We start from the raw sequence: 19,457 nt of genomic DNA, 5'->3' as shown, positions 1-19,457 counted from the left end.
ATGCAAGAAAAAGGGGAGGGTTCAGCCTCCGAGAGATGCCTCTGGCTGACATGCAGCATCTTCTGACAAAATGTGGCATCTTGCCACAAGGGACACCTTTTATGAAAACTTTCCAGTCGTCTCTTTCATCATAGAACTATAACATCTGTATATATGTAGTTTAGTGGGAGATGTCTGAAAGTTGAATAGGCTTCCAAACTGGAACACAGATGGTTTCGCATGCCCTTTCACACGGTATTCAACATGCTACAGTTGTTCATCAAGGGAGCTAACAAAAAGCTCATCTCCATCTCTTTTTAGACAACATATTTTCAGCCTTAGCTTTGATAATTTGAGAAGATGGAAGACGATAAAAGTAAAACTGTTTCCAGGAGCCACTCTCTCTTTTCACACGATGATGGTCAATTAAGGTCTAAAATGTACTTGAGCTAAAGTTTACATTTCTTGCTTCTGTTTACCTTCCTGTTTTGCTGAGAATTTGGTTGACTTTATGATTTGCTGCCATTCTCCCCTTGGAAGGGGAGAAACAGAATGAGCAGCTCAGGTGTGGGGCTATATTTAAACATCCCCTTCTGTGTGAACTGAGTACAAGGGCGTTTTTGTCTGGAATTCAGAATAAAGGAAAGAAAAGAACTACCCTCAACTGGGGAGATGGGGGGCTAGTGAGGGAAAGCAAAACAGCTCGTTTTCCCTTGAAATAACATTGACTTTTTCTAAAATGCAGGAAGTCCTGGGGCTGGAAAATTACCCACAGCTTTAAAGCAAGACCTCAAGGCTCCAGTGCAGACTTTCAAGCCCCCTCATTACTTAAAAGAAACGGAAAGGGGAGAAGGAAAGAAAGAAAAAAGAAAGGAATCTGCTGTCAGGATTCACGTCAATTCTTTTCCCCCCAGTTCTTTGGAAATCTGTTTGCTACTGCTTTTAGGGAAAGTACAACAGAGAAAAATGGAAATAAAAACAGGCTCTCTCCTGTGAAAATAAAAGGGGGCAAGGCAGTTGGCCTACAAAATTCCCTTGCCTGCTCCTGGACTGTGAAAGAGAGAGAGAGTGAGTGTGTGTGTGTGTGTGTAAGGGTGGTAAGGGGGAGAAAGGGGAGCCTGTTTTGTAAATTGCTGAATTGGGAAGTTCTTCAGACTTCAATAGGGTGCCAGAATCGCCCTGCCCTTTAATTCCGAGGCAGTTTTATGGCATTCCTTTATCTCTTGTTTGACTCTATTGGTGGTGCTGTAGGTCAGGTTCATTATTGGAATGGAATTGCCTGTTACTTTGGTATTAGGTTTGAGCTGACTCGAGGTTTTTCCTGGCCCTGTCTCTCCTCAAAACTCTACGTAAGAGCTGAACATATGAATTGTAAACTAACAACTGATTAATATTGGCAATTCCTCAGAAAGCTCTTAGATTGCCCCCTTTTGGCATGGCCTGTTTATGTTAATTAGCAGTTCAGAGATTAAACAACAAAGAAAGAAGAATTTACAAAATGGATAATAATAAAGCAGAAGTGAAAAGCATTCTTCCCATCAAGCTTCACTCAGTCCCTGGGCTCTGGATGGGACTTGGCTTCTGATTGCTGACACACATTGTCTAGAAGAATGGGGAAGCCTTTTAAATATAAAATTCTGTGAATGAAATCTCCTTTTGGACAGTGGCAATCTTTTTCAATCTCCAAGAGATCACATTGCCCAGCAAACAGAACGACACTTGATGCTAAACCACAGACCAGGGTCAGGGGTTATTCCCCAGCACCAGTGTGTGCATCCCAGGGTTCATACCCTGCTCTCACTGAATTAAGCTATTTGAACACAAACTGACTTAATCCAAGGACTTCCTCTTCCCCCCTTCAGTGAGTACCACTGAACTGTGTTGCCATGACTTCAGCGTGGGGGAAGGATTTCACTTTAAATCGCGTTACTTGCTGCCTGAGAGTGGATCTCTCGGGGCACTGTTGGGAAACCTGAAATTAAAGGGAGAGGAGGGACCCTAAATACAGCGACCACAGAAATAATTTAGGAACTTCTCCAGGGGTGTGTATTGAAGGGAAGTGGCTGCATATAGAGTGAAAACCAACATGTCAGTGCTAGGCTGTTACAAATTTGACCTTTAACCAAAGACAGTCTATTTTATGGTGTTAAAAAAGTGAATGTGTTTCCTTTTTTTTTTCCTTCTCTTCTTTCTCCTTTTCTTGGGGTAGGGAGTTATGATAAAACGGTCTTGGTTTTAACAAGCTGTAGTAATGGTTACTTTGAAGTCTGCATAGCACCTTGCTCCTAACTCAGGTGCCCGCCGAGACCTGCAGTTCACACCCATGCTAAATCATCAGGCACAAGCGCAGTCTGTTATAATGTTTCTTTTCCCCTAAAGACTCAGTTGCAAAGTGAGCAATTCATAGAAGATTCTTGAGTCAACCTATTTCTCACAGATGCAATGTTTAATCATTTGTTTTGACCATCCTTTAGCTAATTGGGTACAAATGTAATCTTCCAGACTTGCTACATTTAGGAAACTAAAAATGGGATTTAAGAAGGAGCTGATAACTCTCCCAGAGAGGCGGCTACTGAGGACTCATTGGATTGCTTTTTAATGAATACCTACAATGGCCATGTTCTTGGGCAACAGCTATGAGAAGGTTATCAGCCAGGACAAATAGTACCGCTTCTATGGCTCAGTAGGCTGCGGAGTACAGGGAGTAGTGACCAAGACTCTAGAGCAAGACCATTCCAGTTCAAATCCTGCCTCTGTCATTCTGACCCAGTCATTTCACCTTTCTGTACATGGTTTCCTCCTGTAAGACATGGGTATGATAATAGTTCCATCTCATAGGTTTTTTTCCAGGATTGAATGGATTAACATTTATAAAGGACTTACAACTGTATTTGCAATTTATATAGCACATACAACCAATATGTACTACATAAGTATTTGTGAAGTAAAAATTTTAGAAAGTGCTTTGGCGTTGCTCCCTGTGACCAAATGTAGGGTACTCGTAGGATATTTTAATCCAGCCAGTGGATTTTTACTTTATGTTGTATAGCTTGTATTTTCAGGACATTTAAGTGCTTTGAAGGGATCCAGCAGTGTTGTTACTTACCTGTTTGTTGCCTGTGCTCACAGCCAAACAGGTACTACAAACATAATCTCTATTTCTCCCTCCCAGTGTAAAACGATTCATCAGGCTAGACCCAGGTTATACTTTATATTTTGAATGAGCTACACACACACCCCCAGATGGGAAATCATGTATTTTTAGAATCCCAAAGGACTTCATTAAGATAATCTAATCTAGTCTCTCATTTAACAGAGGACACTTACACAGCCAGAGAAGTTGTGGTCCAGGTGAATTAAGATGAGAGGTGAAACAAAAGCCTAATGCATGTAATTCCTGTCTGGGTAGTATTCTTACCATGCCATCCAGCCTTAAGACATGGTCTGTTTAAATGACATGTCCCTAGTGGATAAGTATTTTCTTAACTAGATCCAAATCAAAAACTTCTAAAATGGATGTCTACTGCTAAAGTAATGATATATACTATACATTATCTGCAAAAACACAAGATTAATATACACACACCCACACACTCATTGAACTTAAATTGATACATGTTTACACATTCAACTTAATTTAGTAAGTATCAAGGAGAGAAGCACTTTACTCTGTGCTTGAGCAAATATTTGTATATATATACGATGTTCAAGATAAACAGTGGATTATTTGAGTCTAAGCTCCAAAATATGCCATTATTTCTACCCAAATCCACATAATAAAGTTAAACAGACACAGAAAATCTTGAAAGCATGACTGCTTGACAAACTAAAGTAGACTTTAAATTAAAGAACACTCTGTTGGGGATCTTTAAAACGACGCATAGCGGGGACATTTAGGTATTAGGACCCTTGGATTGCTCTGAAGGCAAACGTGAGGAAAAGGTGGCTCACCTAGCAGCAATGTAGAGGGTTCTGTTCATGATCATGATCATCTGGATGTCCAGTCTATGCCTCTGTGTGGTGTTCCGTCCTGGCTTGTGGCCCACAAACACCGGATACTGTTTTGTATCTGTGAAAAGAGGAGATGGGGCAAGAGAGGGAAAAGGAAATGAAGCCAAGAGTTGACAGGGCAGGGAGAGGAGGGGGGCAGCCACAAAACAAAACCATATTTAAGTCCAACCGGGCCACCATTTTCCAGTCTGTTATTTTAGGAAATGCTGTGATAGAAGAGTCCTCTTTAAGGATAATCAAGTTACAGTTTCATTTCCTGATGCTAATAAGACTGGGCTTAGATTTCTAAGTGTCACTCTTTCTGACTTGTCCTTCTTTCTGGGGGTTAAACTTGCCAGTGAACCCTTCACATGAAGGTGCTCTTTTCATCCACAGTTTTCTTTTCATCTTTAGAGTGCTAAGCCCGAGGGGCAGTCTGCCAAAGATCTTGTCTCCGGACAAAACTATTTCAAAGCAGCCTTCCCATCAATCACCACAAAGGCAATGTGGTCTGGAGGCAAGAGCCCTCATCCAGGAGCCAGAAGAAAAATACAGTCTCCACAGGCGTCCAGTTGGAATAATCTACTATTGAAGGCAGCCCCGCTAGGTTGGTTGGCATTCTAGGAACTGTGGGAAGTTCGCTCTTGAGTTAAGCAATTGGCTAATCTCACAGAAATGGGGGCTTTGACAGGACAGGGTCAAACGGAGTGTAGCCAGTCGGGTGATCTGGAATTTTCCCTGACCTGGAGAGTCAGTGAGCGTATTTCTCCTTTTCTGCAATTCCCCTTTAGCTGAGAGTGGGCAATTTGTCATAATGGTTGACCTTTGGAAATACCTACACCTCAAAAATCTCTCTGCCTTTAAACCTACAATCTCCAGAGCACTGGCAATCCTCCAGAGAAACTTAAGGAGAAAAGAAAGACGAGTCACACTTAAAAGGCAGTTGTTTTGGGGGTGAGAGGGGTGTAAATAGTGACTTGTAATCCATTCACAGATGTATGCTCCGACCCCTGCACCTTAAACCCCTGTAGCATCTGAGCACGACTCACTCTTACTAGAGAGCCTCAGTATATTTCACTCACAATCAAGCTTAGTGTGGGATTGTCTTGTGCTTTTTTCCTCACTGCTCTGAAATTTCATTAACCCACTGATCAAGGAGGTTGCTAAAACAATTCATGTCTCTCTCCTATCAAAGATTTGACTGTCCACTGAAGCATGATTTTCAGCAGCACATTTGGGCCCGGGGTCTCTTCAGTACAGGGGCACCAAAGATAGAATACCTACCTCAAATGGACATAAATACATGCTTATTCAGGTTTGGTACCTTGAGTTAGGTGGACTCTGCCACTTCAAGAATGATGGTCTCAAACTACACAGTTTGGTCCTTAGTCATACCCTGACTTTTGTTCTCAAAGCTGTCGAGGCTCGACACCTCCCCTTCATATAAAATCATTTCCTTTTACAACCTAGACCGTCCAGCAGAAAGCTGGGTAGATCTCTTTAGTATCCTAGTATTACTGTCAAATACTTTTTTAAGGTTCCTTCAGTGTTTGGAGATTATTACTGTGAAGATAGCTATTTGGGTAAAATGCTTTCATTTTTACTGTGACAAAATATTTTATCTTTTGGAGAGAAGGAAAAAAAAAAGTAATTGTCTATTTCATCCCACACACAGGTAGAACTTTCCTCTTTTTGAAGAGGCAACTGACTTTTTCATCATGTTGCTCTCTACCCTTGACAATGAAGCAGAGATCAAAAGAAAGTTATAAGCAGTAAAAGTCGGTCTACTATGAATTCAGAATCTCTCTATCCAAATCTAGCAATGATGAAACTTCTAAGTCTAAACAAAAGTTCATTTTTGTCTCTGAAGTACTCAGAAACAGTCTTCTTTTCTGTTATCTTGTAACAATGCCTCTGTCCTAATTACTTATGAAAATGTGGAGTACTGGCAACACCCAGATGACGGTGATGTTCTCCCATAGCTGGTTTCCAGGCATGATCACAGCCTCCTTGTAGTAACTGAGACTTCATCGGAGGTATTGAGGGATGTTTCAAATCCTCACAACCACGTTTATTGGAGTTACAGAACAGTCATCCCACCAATTTTGGCTAGACTTGAATTATCTACCTCTGCCATCCACACAAGTTAAAGTGACTAACAAGTTTCCTGTTTCATGAAATGTTTAATTTGTATGTTTTGCCTGTTGACGCAGGCTCAAGTGCCCACAGAGGGAGAAAGTGAGAGTGAGAGTGAGATTGTGGATACTTACAGTTGCCATGCGAAATACTGATTGGCTCAGAATCTTCTGGGAAAGCAGCCCCAGCGAAGTGTAGCAGTGTGAAATATAGCAGCAAGGCTTCTGACCTCATAGTAGTTCAGCGGGGAGACTTTATTTCTCTACTTCACCCTGCCAAAGAGCAAAGAAGGGATTTTTTTTTTTCTTTCTTTTACAAGTCAGCTTTATTCCACTCCATAAAATGAAATGGGCTTGAAGATAAATTTTAGAGAAAGGGGCTCCAGTTTCCTGTCTCTTCCACTGTGAATTCACCGATGACAGTGTTTTGCATAAGGAACCCGTGTCCATTACCCACTACAGCCTCCTTCCCCATGCATCTGGGCCCTTTTGCAAAGCTTCTACCAAACAAGTAACTCAGAGCCTTAACTGCTTTGTCCTGAGTTGGTGTTAGGCCATTGTGGGTGGCTATTTCACAGTCACGAAATAGCATTCCAAAAAATGTGGATGATTTAGAAAGCTTTTTTTTTTTTTTTTTTTAAGGTAAATACATCTTTTTTCTTCTCAGCAGGTTTATAGCAGCATGCCATCCCCAGACATGAGTTGTTTGGGCAGCCCAGAATCTTTCACAATTTTGAAGTAGTTGCCCAATATTGAAAAATTAAATATCTGATATAATGACCTAAATGTCAGTTCCCTTCAAGCACCATGCTCCCATTCCCCAACCCCCGTCCCCACTATACTGGCCCAGTTCACTGATTTCCATTACCTGCTTGACCCCTTAGTTGAGATTTTCACTCATTTATGTAATTCTATAGTAATTCTGTAGTGACCTTAGACATAAATAAAATCACAGAATCTACGTTTAAAAAGAAATAAATGGATCCTTTCAGACTCTGTGGAGAATGTTATAGGGAGCATCTGAAACCACATCCTGAGATAGTATTGTTGATTTTTAAACATATCTCTGTATATTTTAGTGTCAGATACTACCTTGCAATGAAACAGTAGTGAATAAAAATGCCAATATACTGTTTTACCCATCTGCATTTTCTTAAAGATGCTCTTCAAGTGTAGAAAAAATTCTTCTAAATCTTAGAAGTAAAAACATTCCCATATGGGGCTGCTGGATACAGTGAAAGGAAACTCATAAGACAGTACATATTGCATAATTCTCAGGCATATTTCAAATAAGTGTTGATCTATCAGGGAAATTAATGTAAAATGGGGCTATCTTTTTATCTTAGTAAAGCGTTTGAAGTAGACTGCCAAAGGTCTTGTTTTGAGCAAAGCTATTTCACAGTAGTACATCAATCATTTAAGATTGGTGTGTAATAAAGTCAAACTTAGTAACTTAGATGTCTTTGAAAGTTAATCTGGCAAACAAACTGCTAACTTATGCTTTTTAGAACACACTTAATATGAGATACCTGTGTCTCTCTTCTTCGTTGCCAAAAAAAGCATTAACAAGTCCCGAGTGTTGCATCCCAACTGATAATTTCACAGACACAGCTGGGTCTTAATCATTTCTTCAGTCGAAAAGTGCACATTAATTAATTTGCTTTATCTTGAAAATCAAAGAGGGAGAGAGGTTGAGAGAAAAGCCTGAGCAATTCCATATCTCCATCTCTGATGTGTAGATGAAAATTAAACTTTAAATAATTACTTGTTCACAAGGGCGGTCCATAACCAAGAGACACGAACATGTATTTACAGACAGGTGAAAAGCACCAGTCCATTCATTCATTTGCTAGTTCTTCCTGTTCTGGAGAATCTAAAACCAAAGGGAAGAAGCTCTGTGGTGTCCTGATTTTGCTTGTCGTAGCTTCTGTTCAGTGTAACATTAAAGGCGAGAAATCAGTCACAAGAGCAAGTAAAACATTTAAAAAAAAAAAAAGAGTAAAACATAAACCAGCCACCAGTCAGAAAGTAGACGGGGAAGAGGAAGTGGCAACATTTACCGAGGGCTCAAGAGCAGTATTATAGTATTATACAGAAGCCTATTACCTCAGAGAGTTTGCAGCACGCCGTGGAAGAATAATGGAGACTCAAAAGGCTGATTCTCATTCCGTTAGAAATCTTTGGGAATACAGGTATACTTTTAAAGATTCATTTTTCTTGACATGACAAAGGAGTCTGTATCCTCCCATAACTGCATTCATCTTTGTACAGATGTCCTAAAGCTAACGAGACAAAGTCCTGCTATTTTAGTCTGTCTCCCAGTTTTAATTTTTTCCATCTTAAGATTGCATGGATTGATGCAACATTCTCAACCCAGAAGCTGGCAGGAAGAGCAATGCATGCATAAGAAATCTGTTATGCAATCCAATGGCTTTTTTTCAATCCTCATCCTAGCCAGGATCATGGCTAAGATGGGTGATTTAAATACCTCCAGGTTTACAGAAGGGCTCTCTGCCAGGAAAAATATCTGTTTTATGTGTCTTCCTGTCATCGTATCATCAGGTTGTTAACATGTACATCATGTGGGTGAAAGTGTTCTGGCAGTCCCAGTTCATCTTGGCCATTCCATACGAACGCTTTCTAATTTTCTTCAGCTGAGGTTTTGATGTATTATTCCCTTCCTACACAACTTTGGGCTCTAACCCTTGTAAATATGTAGACAGTATATTTTCCTGTTGAAATGATTACTTTGTGGCGAGATCCCAATCAATCACATTGTCATTTTCCATCCTGCTGAACAGGGGCTGAGTCTCCCTGCTAAGACCTTAGCACGCAGACGTGCGCTAGCCCAGAAGAACAAAAACAAGAACTTTCCACTGCGTTCAAAATCTGGAGCTAGCTGGGCTGCCGCTACGAGGTTGTTGAAGCGATCTTGAAACTTTGTAAAGCGGTACCCACATATAGCACATTTATAGGCATCTGCAGACACTTGTCGATTTCTCTCTTTGTGACTGTGCTTGTAGAGGCTAAAAATGACTTAGACTTAATCAGCTACCCAGAAAATTAGATCATGGGAAGACTGTCAACATGAGGATTCGAAACAAAAACGTTTACTTCAAAAAGAAGCTCATTATGCCTGAATTGTCCATCTAAATTGTTTCAGCCTCCCATAACTCTTAGCCTGAGGAGAAATGACCTCTGTAAAAGACACCATCACTAAAAAGTGATATTCCTATTCTTCTCCACCCCAGAAAATTCACTGGAAAACCTTAAGAACAGGCAGGTGAGGTTAATGGGTAAAAAAGGCTTCCTAGGACAATGGTGGGAATGTTTCCACTGGGGGAGGGCCAGCCCCTCTACTCTGGGCACCTGCTGTTCAGCTCTGACGTGCAGGCCCTATGCAGTGTTGGCCCGCAAAGCCAGATCTCTGATTTTTATTTTTATTTCTTAAGAAGCCAGATATCTGGAGTTGTATGTTAAACCTCCTATTTTTTTTTCTTTTCTCTAAATGTTGGCACCTAACTTAGTTTTTTCTTCTCTGTGAGTCACCTTTGGCCAAGTCCTACCAGTTTGTGAGCCCGAGTGCAATTTTCTGGGGCAGGATTTGGGGAGTAGTGGGCAGAGGATTAGAACTAGTATTGGGGAAGTGTGAGGCATTCTCTGGCCAGGTGGGTTTGTCATGGCTTCTCGGTAGTAGTGGCTCTTGTGAAATTAACCTGATTAATCAGAAGTAAGATGTGGCCATTTGTGACCTGATTATCTGACTTCATAATCATTTCTGGTTCTCGTGACATCCCCTTTGCTTTATGCTCTGCTGACACAATGACTTCTTCTTCTTTTTTTTTTCATTTCTTTTTAGCTGTGTTGGGTCTTTGCTGCTGCGCGCAGGCTTTCTCTAGTTGCGGTGAGTGGGGGCTACTCTTCATTGCAGTGCGCGGGCGTCTCATTGCCGTGGCTTCCCTTCTTGCGGAGCGCAGGTTCTAGGTGCGCGGGCTTCAGTAGTTGTGGCATGCAGGCTTCAGTAGTTGTGGCTCGCGGGCTCTAGAGCGCAGGCTCAGTAGTTGTGGCGCATGGGCTTAGTTTCTCCGCGGCATGTGGGATCTTCCCGGACCAGGGCTCGAACCTGTGTCTCCTGCATTGGCAGGCGGATTCTTAACCACTGAGCAACCAGGGAAGTCCCAGACACAATGACTTCTATACTACGACAAGGGTATGAGGGGTAGATAGAAGTCCCAGTTATTGTCTGTACACACAAGTGAATGAACATTGCTTGTTTTAAAGACCCAGTTGGGCTGCCCCACATACCCTCTGTGTGTCCAACTGCAGCAGACAATGCATCAGTGTACTTGCACTTGGACTTGGCTGTACGGATATAGCTTGTATCTGATTTGGTACAACCATTCTTCCAGAATGTTGGTATCCAATGAACATTTTAATAGTAAGTGGTAATGATGAGAAAAATAATTTATCTGGAAACTTGCAAATGCAAAGTGCTCTTGATGGTAACTCTAAGTGTGGCCTAGAAATGGAGACGGAATCATGGTAGTGGCGCTTCTCTGTTTCTGTGGGGAAAATTATTTGCTGCCATGCTTCTTTTAAAAAGCACATTTTCTACTGACATAATAGGAAGTTTCAAAGATAATCATTAATTCATGCCGTCATTAATAGATGGAAGGTGTGACCCTGGGTCAGTCTCGTAGCTGCACTGGCTCCTAGCATCCTCACCAGTAAAATGAAAGGCTATAAAATATAATGGCCTATCAAACTCCTCTGGACTCTGAGACTGTACAATTCTAGGCGATTCTGCCCTAGTGAAGCAAGGATTGGGTACCAGATGGTGACTCAGGAGGACAGTACATGGAGTGACCCTGAGCTCGGACACTGCAAGGCCACGGACACCTTCTGGAGGTGTGGGGCTGGGACAGGAGGAGTGGGCATCGAGGCAGGGTGGGGTACTGGAGCTCGAGACAGCGGGAGATGCCGTTGGGCTCTGGTGGCGGTTCTGTCCGCCACCCTCTGAGATGATGGCAGGGCGGGGGCAGGACAAGCTCTGTGCACTTGGGCAGTGATCTTTCCAAAGAGAACAGGGCTGGGTTTTTTCTATACCCTTTCCTGGTTGCCCCTAAACTGCATGTGGTTTGGAAACTCAAGGAGCCATCCGTGTGTCACTGTGTGGTACTGCATGTGGCAAACAGGAGGGATGGAACAGGTTCTCTTCAACTTTGCTCTTGGGGGACTGCAATAGGCAGAGCACACAAGTTGTAGAAAGTTAGGCTGGAGCAAAGAACTGTGACTCTGTCTAGTTTCAACATCAGGACAAAGTTCAAGTCCATTAAGTAGTTCTACCCTGGCCAAAGAGAACCACCATTATTACCGCTGAATCATATTCGGAGTTTAGTCGGGTTTTACGCTAAGATAACGTTTTCATTTTTATTGCTCCAGCCTTCTGACCTCATCCATCATCATCTTTGTTTTCACAACGGGAGTATCTTTAAAAATCTGACTTGAAACTGGCGTAAAAGCTTTTCCGAGAAATCAAACGATTGCTAATCGTACAGGGAGGCCGCGGGAGCAGAGGGTAAAAACACAGGATTTGAATGCCTCTGCTCCACTTATTAGCTGGGACCTCTGGCAAGATGCGGAAGATCTCTGAGCCTCAGTTTCCTCAACTTCAGAGTGGGGAAAAATAGTGTCTCAAGATTAGCTGTGAGATCCTGCACGTAAAAATGGTAGTCCTCCATAAATGTCTGTTTATTCTTCAGTTGAGATACTAAAAATTGCCTTATTTGAATAGTTTCTCTTGGAATTCCTTAAATTCTCCGATTAGCAGCTGGGGTTCTGTGTCTTCAGCAGGAGAAGCAGCTCTCTTCTTCTTCTCCTTCTCCTTGCCGGCCCCTAAGCTTCCCAGCTCTGGAGGTGGGTGTCTGGGAGAGGCAGGAGAGTCTGTCTCAGGATGGCACAGCTCGTGTTGTGTGATTTAAAAAAAATGTGACTCACAGCACTTGCACAGGTGCAAAGGAAAAGATCAGTGTGGACATCGGTGAAAGGGTGGGTGGAAGTGAAACTTTACTGAGCACCTTCTACGTATGACGTACACATGCGTGTTATTTTATTTAAATATGACAGCAATCCAGAGAGACAGGCCTTATCCTCTCCATTGTGCACACAAGGAAACTGAGGCTCACAGAGGTTAAGTAACATGTCCAGTCAATATCTATAGCACATCAGTAAAAACAGAAGGCCAGGTTGCCAAGCCAGGGCTATGTGATGCCACAGTTGATGTCCTTCCCAGAGTGTCAGGGAAACGGGAGCAGAAGGAAGGCTGGGAAGAGAGAGAGGCTGGCATAAATGGAAACTGCACTTAAGATCATAGTTGAGTATAGGTTGATGCATCTATGCTTCCGTGGACAGAGTGGCTGAAAGTCCCTAATGGCTTCAGGAATAATAAATCTATAAAAGGAGTACATAGTCGCTTGCAAATGTGTAGGCAAGCAAAGGCTCATTCCACTTTGTGGCCCTGCGATTGCAGGCTTAAGGTGATAGAAAGATGCAAATGCTTTTCAACCACGGTTTTAGGAGGAATTGATGATCTCGTGACACCACTGGGTTAAGTGGAACCACGTGCCTGCTTGCAGGCCCCTCAAGAGTGATGTTTTAAAATAAATACACCAAAGAGAACAACGTCTGTTATGAAGGATAAAATCAAAGTTGCCTTTTTCAGGAGCCGAGAGGATAAACAGATTTGGATACCTCTCAAATCCGAGTAGGGAACCTCTGCCCAGAGAGAGGTGGGAGAGCAGATGTTGGTGCAGAAAACCCAGCTTGCTGAATGCTGAAGACGGCTGGTTATTCCTGCGCCAGAGGGACAGTTCAGGAATCAAGGAGTGTTTCAACAGCAGGTTTCCTTCGCTGGCCTGGACTGCCCTGTTTCAAGGGCTGCAGCATTACGAGGATGCTGCTGTCCACGGCAAGCACGGCCAGGCCACAGAAGGACTCCTCCCAGATGGAGTTAGGAACACCTTGGGCCCGTTGATCCTGGTTGAAATGTCCACTGTACCCAGTCTTCAGGGGTCACGCTGGCCACCTGTTTGGTGACACTGCATTAAGGTATAAGTTTTATGCAAATGAGAAAAACAGCTCTAGCCTTTTAATAAAGCATTTGATCTTTATCTTCTCCTCCGCCATTAACAGAGACATGAAAGCTCCCATTTCAGAGGAAAGGGAAATGCCACAGACCTAACTCCAACACATTTTGGAGAAGGATGATGGCATTCAGTGGAGTATAATAATAAATATCGACTGTGTATAGTAGATGTTCCAATTTGATCTGAAACCGCTGTCACAAAGGAGAGAGAAAACGGCTGTGAATTCAGAAGTCTTTTTAGAAAAAAATTTTCTTTTTTAGGAAAATAAAAGTTGGTTGTAAACCTATGATCTTTTGAGGAGAGAAGGCGAGTCTCGCTTTCAGGTGATTCTTTGTTATGATCGTTTTCTTTCTTCCTACCAATGCTCTCCCTATCCCGTAAATGCTTGAGACGGTGCATTTAAGGCACTTTGCTTGGATGTTTCAGGTACAGTCTCATGACTCATTAGGGCTCTGCAGTTCTAGGCGTGATCTCAGCAATCTGTGCAGAATATCCTGTGGAAAACCACCTTGATCTCAAAAAGCTGCCACAGTCGCCAGCATGTTTACCCATGTCACACCTCAGCTTTTTGCCATCTCCATCTTTCTCAACTTTTACAATAGCGCTGACCTTAAACATATGCTCCAGAGACAGAAACAAATACCCGCTTTGTTCTGCTGTTAAGGAAACTGAGGCCCTGAGAAGTGAGATCATTTGCCAAATGTGGTGCAGCTCAAAAGTGGCCAAGCTGAGCCGCCACTGAGGACTCCTGGCTCCAGCACCGAGCTCTGTCCCTACATTACGCAGCTTTCAGAAAGGAAGCCAAGACTCATTCATTTCTCCTTGGCTTGCTGCCTGGTGTTCATTACTTCCATCGCTTGCTTTCCCTCTCACTGATTCCCTGCTTTCTGCTGGGAGCCAGGCTCCTGTGCTAGGTGCTGAGACAGAGATGGAAAAAATAGATCCCTTACCCTCTAGGACCTTGCTGTTTAGTAGGTGGGCCTGACAGTTCCAGATCACTGATCAAAAATAGAACACACAAACAATAATTTTTCCAAAAGAAATGAAAGTTCTGTTGGGGAGAATACTTTCTGGAGGGTGAACGTGTTGCAGAGGGACGCAGGTGGGAAGCTCAGCGAAGGCCTCTGTTTGGAGGAAGCCATGGCACGTTGCGTGATTGTTCACCGAGGACTGGGGCGGTTAGAGGAGAGGCGGCTGGGGGGACATATCGGGTAGAAGGACCAGATCTGGAGAGCAGGGCATTGAAACGGACAACTCCATGCCGGTTGGACTTCAGACACTTTCAAACTGGACCATTTCCCTCTTTGATTAAGGAGTTTCAAATATTTGTCTGAAGTAATGGATGGATGTTTTTTCACTTCACCCAAAGTTTGGTTTAAAGAATATAACTCAGAATAAAGATGGTATCTGATGACTTTTTTCTTCTAAGAATATGACAGAAGAAGAAGTAGTAGTGTGGGGAGGAGAACTCTGAGGTGACAGCTGGGAATATTGGTATTTATTCTTTGAGTTATTGTCACATTATTCTCCCTAGCTTTCTGTACATTTGTAATTTCATTAAAGATGAAAGAGGGCAAACATAATACGCCTAAACTGAAGGCACTTTTTGCCAGCCCTTAGAAAGATACTTGCAGAGCAACTTTTAAGGGAACAAACTAGGGATATTAGCGACTGGAGTTTTCCATGAACCTTTGTCAAAATCCTGAGCTGGTTTAAACCGAAGCAGAGCAATGGCTGCCCTTTGCCAAGATGACGCCCCCTCGTAATTTCTCCTCTGTTTGCTGTCAGTGTGGTTTACAGAAAACAGAATCTCCCAGCCGTATCTCTCAGGTTCAGGTGGCTACGGCAGTCTCCCAGCCATATCTCTCAGGCTCAGGTGGCTGACCCTTCCTGGTTTTGAAGGGGAGGTCAACTTCAGACATGACTTGGAGAGAATTAAAAACAACCTGCACGTCTCTCCTTTGAGTTCTGAATAACAGTCCCAAATAACAATATCACCAAGCATGGATGATTGAAACTTTAACAGAACGCTACAAATTCTTACTGCTTTTTTGGTAAAAAGTCTCAAGATCAGGGAGTGAAAAACATTTCCTTGAGCTAAACTTTTTGAATCCGTTTCTCTGGTGTTTACTGCATGCCATCTTTCACTGTATTGCTTGTCTTTCTCTGTGACCTCTGATGCTCTCCCAGTACCTTGAAAGCCAAAAATAGACTTTATATTTGACTACAAGCTTCTGATTGTATAGAGAGAGACATAATATCATTTCAGGATCTGTTCCATAACAAAGCATGATACTGCTGACTGGTACTTACCACCAGTAGAAGATCTACAAACACAGTGGACTATCTGTATGTTTCTGTATGTCTGGACACACCCAGAACAGAAATGAGATGGAAGTATTGTCTCTTGAATTTCCACAATTTTCTTATATTCTTTAGGAAATTCGTTTTATTTATTGAAAGGAAAAAAAAGTCCACTTTGTGTCCCAGTAAACTGCTGGGAAACTGCAAAGCCATACATTTAAACCTATTTCAGTCTATTATTGCATCTGGTAGATAGCACTACATCTTTCTGGAATTAATGATTTCTTTATTGGCTTTGTTCATGTTCTCTACACATAAAAAGGGACTCATTAGTCTGGCTTGATTTACTTAGAGCAGTATCAGTTTGAATTGGGGTAGAGAAAGCACTATTTACTAGTTACCCATTCCCTAAAGTGTTCATTTTTTTTTTTTTTTTTGGTGGTACGCGGGCCTCTCACCGTTGTGGCCTCTGCCGTTGCAGAGCACAGGCTCCGGACGCGCAGGCTCAGTGGCCATGGCTCACGGGCCTAGCCGCTCCGCGGCATGTGGGATCTTCCCGGACCGGGGCACGAACCCGTGTCCCCTGCATCGGCAGGCGGCCTCTCAACCACTGCGCCACCAGGGAAGCCCTGTTCATTTGTTTTCAGTGTGAAATCTTACCCTCGAAATTACTAGCTATTTCCAAACATCCTGAAAATATGCTTCCTTAAGGCCAATGAGAGTAAGCTCCAGGAAATTATGGGTTTGTTTAAATATCTCTACCGCTTGGTGACTTGATTTCGCACACAGGTGACTTAAAGGTCACTGCACAGAAACATTTGAACCCCATCCACTGAGATGAAGGTGGTCAGCACACAGGTGAACTATTTTGGTGGTAGTAGCTGTTTTTTAAAATGCCTCACTTCTCCTTCAGTTTAAAGAAAAACAAGCAAGTTGCTGTTTGAAATACAGGTACACAATCCCTCATTTGCAATTAAAAACGAGAACAACCCCCCGCCCCACCCCGAAAACCAAGAGTTTTTTCCTATTCAGTGGGCAACAGAACTTGACCTACAGTGGCATGACACTTTATCCCTCTTAGGATAAATATTTGTACATTTCACTGCAAAAACATTAATTACTGGATGTTGCCCACGCTGGGAGATATGTCCCATGTTACCTTTCTAAAATCTGAAAAATTTTAAATTCTGAAGCACATCTGTTCGAAAGGTTTTGAAAAAGAGACTTGTCCCTGAAGAGATTAAAAAACAAGGATAAAAAACAAACGAGGGAAAAGGAGATCCGTTAGAGCAGAATCCCCAACACTGGTTTTGGTAAGCCCAGCAGCTCTCTAATTACCCTTGGTGTATTGTGAGATTCTCACAGAATTAAAAAAATGTAATCTGATTTCATTTAAAAAAAAAACGTATATCCTATTATACTTTGCTTGCAAGAATAATTCGGAGATTAGGAACTGCAGACAGAGTCATCTAGCCTTAATTTTTTCTATTCTGTGCTCATAGTGACAGGCTCCCAGGCTCGGAAACCATTCAAGGGACTGACAGGTGCAGGCTTCCACAAGATGAGTGATGCTCACAAGGTAGAGGTGATCTTGGTAGAGAGGGTCTCCAGGGCTCCCGTGAGTGAGCGATGACGTCCAGCAGTAGCAGAAGGTGACAGCCTCACCAGGCGCAGCAGCCCTCGCCTGGGTGAGGGTTTTCCTCCCACCGAACAGCCAGCTATAGGCAGTTCAGCACTCCTTCCTCTCTCTGGGTTAAATGGATAAGACTTCACCAGGCTTTTTTGTGCAGTTGGTGGTGGTTTCTCCAAAGGAATGTCCATAAGGTCTGCAGCCTGTACTCTCTCTCGCCCATGGAATGACCCTGGTAATGGCTTTCTCCAGTCGCTGTAATCAGAGGGAACTGCGGGCTGGCAGTGTCAGCCCTTTGCTTTGTTATATGTACCTGCCTTTAATTTTCAGTCACCTGCGATTTTCTTTCCATGGAGAACACCAGTAGGTTGAAGGATTAAGTAATACTGTGAAGAATTTGAATTTCAAGAACATTTCGGGAGGACAGCTATTACCTTGGGCGGGTGGGGTGGCTGAGGAGGAGGGCATACTCTCTTCCCTTCCTGTCTGAGGGGCTCTTCCACAAACGGTCCCCCCTCCTTTCTTCCTCACTAAAGGGGTAGCGGGCATCAGGCACGATGGTCATCAGTCCTAACTCTGGGATAAAATGGAGGCAAATGGTTAATAGCAGATAACCTGGACACCAGGTTAATCGCTGCAGTCTAGATTATCTGGAGGGAAGACAGCACATGGCCGTCAGCAGTTAGCCTCCGAATCTAAAAATAAATAAATAAATAAACCACCATTCCTGTAATTAATAGCACGGCAGATGATCAGTATAATTACCACTTCTGTGAGAGAGTCCAGGAGGAAATCAGGAGGAAAAGTGAAATTATTCAATAAGCTTGAGTGTGACAGGCAGAAACCAAATTAAAGTGCTGAGGGTTAGACAAAGGGGACACGATAAATCAGAGAGAAAGTGAGTGTGTGACCTGTGCCCAGCCCAGCAGGCGTGCCTGGGCAGCTGTCACCCCAGGAGCCCTGCAGGCACAGGCTCACCTTTCCGGGGAGGAAGTGGAGGTGCAGGAAGTGCATAAATGGCTCTGAAAGCTCATCGCCTGGTTACTGGAAAGCACAGAGGTCCATCTGGGTCACCCAGGCTTTCACTGGTGAGGATTCTAAAGGGCTGAGCCGTGAGATGGAGAAAACACAGCTGTGGAACACATGGAGAGGGGATAATACGGGAACTTCTTCCTGAAGGGGAGATCGCCCCGCTTCACTCTGAATAACTGAAAGACTATGGCAGAATTATGTTCTACTCAAGTAGCAATATTCTTCCTGTGCAGTTCACAGAGCCTTCACCTCTCCAAAGAGTAAAAACAGAAAAGTCATTCTGAAGTGTTAGGCAAGAATTTAATAATCAGTCCTGGGCTTCCCTGCTGGCGCAGTGGTTGGGAGTCCGCCTGCCGATGCAGGGGACACGGGTTCGTGCCCCGGTCCGGGAAGATCCCACATGCTGCGGAGCGGCTGGGCCCGTGAGCCATGGCCGCTGAGCCTGCGCGTCTGGAGCCTGTGCTCCGCAGCGGGAGAGGCCACAATAGTGAGAGGCCCGTGTACCGCAAAAAAAAAAAAAAAAAAATCAGTCCTTTCCAGCAGCACTAAAATGAGTAAGCAAGGCTGAGTCTCCTCCAGAATCTTCAGTGAGGAGGGAGCATGGTGCTACAGGGCACGAGGGCAAGATAACCCCCACTGGGGCACTGCTTCCCTATCTGCAAGTGAGGGACTTACGGATGCCTCCTCCTCCCTCACACAGAAGGTGTATTTGAAGGTTGAGAGTCGTTATTAGTAATTTTTCCATGTTTTGCAAGTACTTTTACTCCAAGGGAGCATTCCTTTTGTGCATCACGGATAATTTCTTTAATGTTTCGGGAGTTACCAGTAAGAACATGAGACGCGAGAAAATATCTTACAAGTGTGTAGGCACTGAAAGTAAAGTAAGAAACTGCCTTTGTTGATGGTTCACCTTGACTCATTCACTCCTCTGTTCATTCACTCAAGAGTCTGATGTGAGCCAGCAAAGCACTGTGCTGGGGCAGTGGGGGAGACCCAGGTCATGGGTCGGTCTTGGGGTTCTGCCTTTGAGGAGCCCCCAGACTGCTATAGGAAATAGTACAGGAGCAGCTCTAACAAAGTGTTTATAGAAAGCATGTAAAGAAATACGAGAGGGCTTCCCTGGTGGCGCAGTGGTTGAGAATCCGCCTGCCGATGCAGGGGACATGGGTTCGTGCCCCAGTCCGGGAGGATCCCACGTGCCGCGGGGCTGCCGGGCCCTTGAGCCATGGCCGCTGAGCCTGC

The 19,457-nt window shown here is 43.5% G+C and overlaps 1 protein-coding gene across 4 annotated transcripts in view; it reads right to left on the bottom strand.

Annotated features, from left to right (window-relative positions):
• Positions 1 to 19,457, bottom strand: part of SEMA6A (semaphorin 6A) — a gene marked incomplete at its 3' end in the record, with an annotated part of 125,407 nt that overhangs the window by 53,842 nt on the left and 52,108 nt on the right. For 3 of the 4 annotated variants that reach the window (XM_082836767.1, XM_082836769.1, XM_082836770.1), the window contains exons 1-2: positions 6,240 to 6,847; positions 3,931 to 4,048 (exon numbers count right to left, since the gene is read on the bottom strand). In XM_082836767.1, coding sequence (XP_082692893.1) covers positions 3,931 to 4,048; positions 6,240 to 6,339 — 218 coding nt within the window. In that variant the 5' untranslated portion in view covers positions 6,340 to 6,847. Of the gene's footprint in view, positions 1 to 3,930; positions 4,049 to 6,239; positions 6,848 to 19,457 lie in introns of those variants that run through there. The other variant, XM_082836768.1, reaches the window with a different exon arrangement.

Source organism: Leucopleurus acutus (genome assembly GCF_964270905.1).
Source record: "Leucopleurus acutus genome assembly, chromosome: 3".
NCBI lineage: Eukaryota > Metazoa > Chordata > Mammalia > Artiodactyla > Delphinidae > Leucopleurus > Leucopleurus acutus.
The sequence above is the reverse complement of the archived record's forward strand: the minus strand, read 5'-3'. Positions and strand labels throughout refer to the sequence as shown.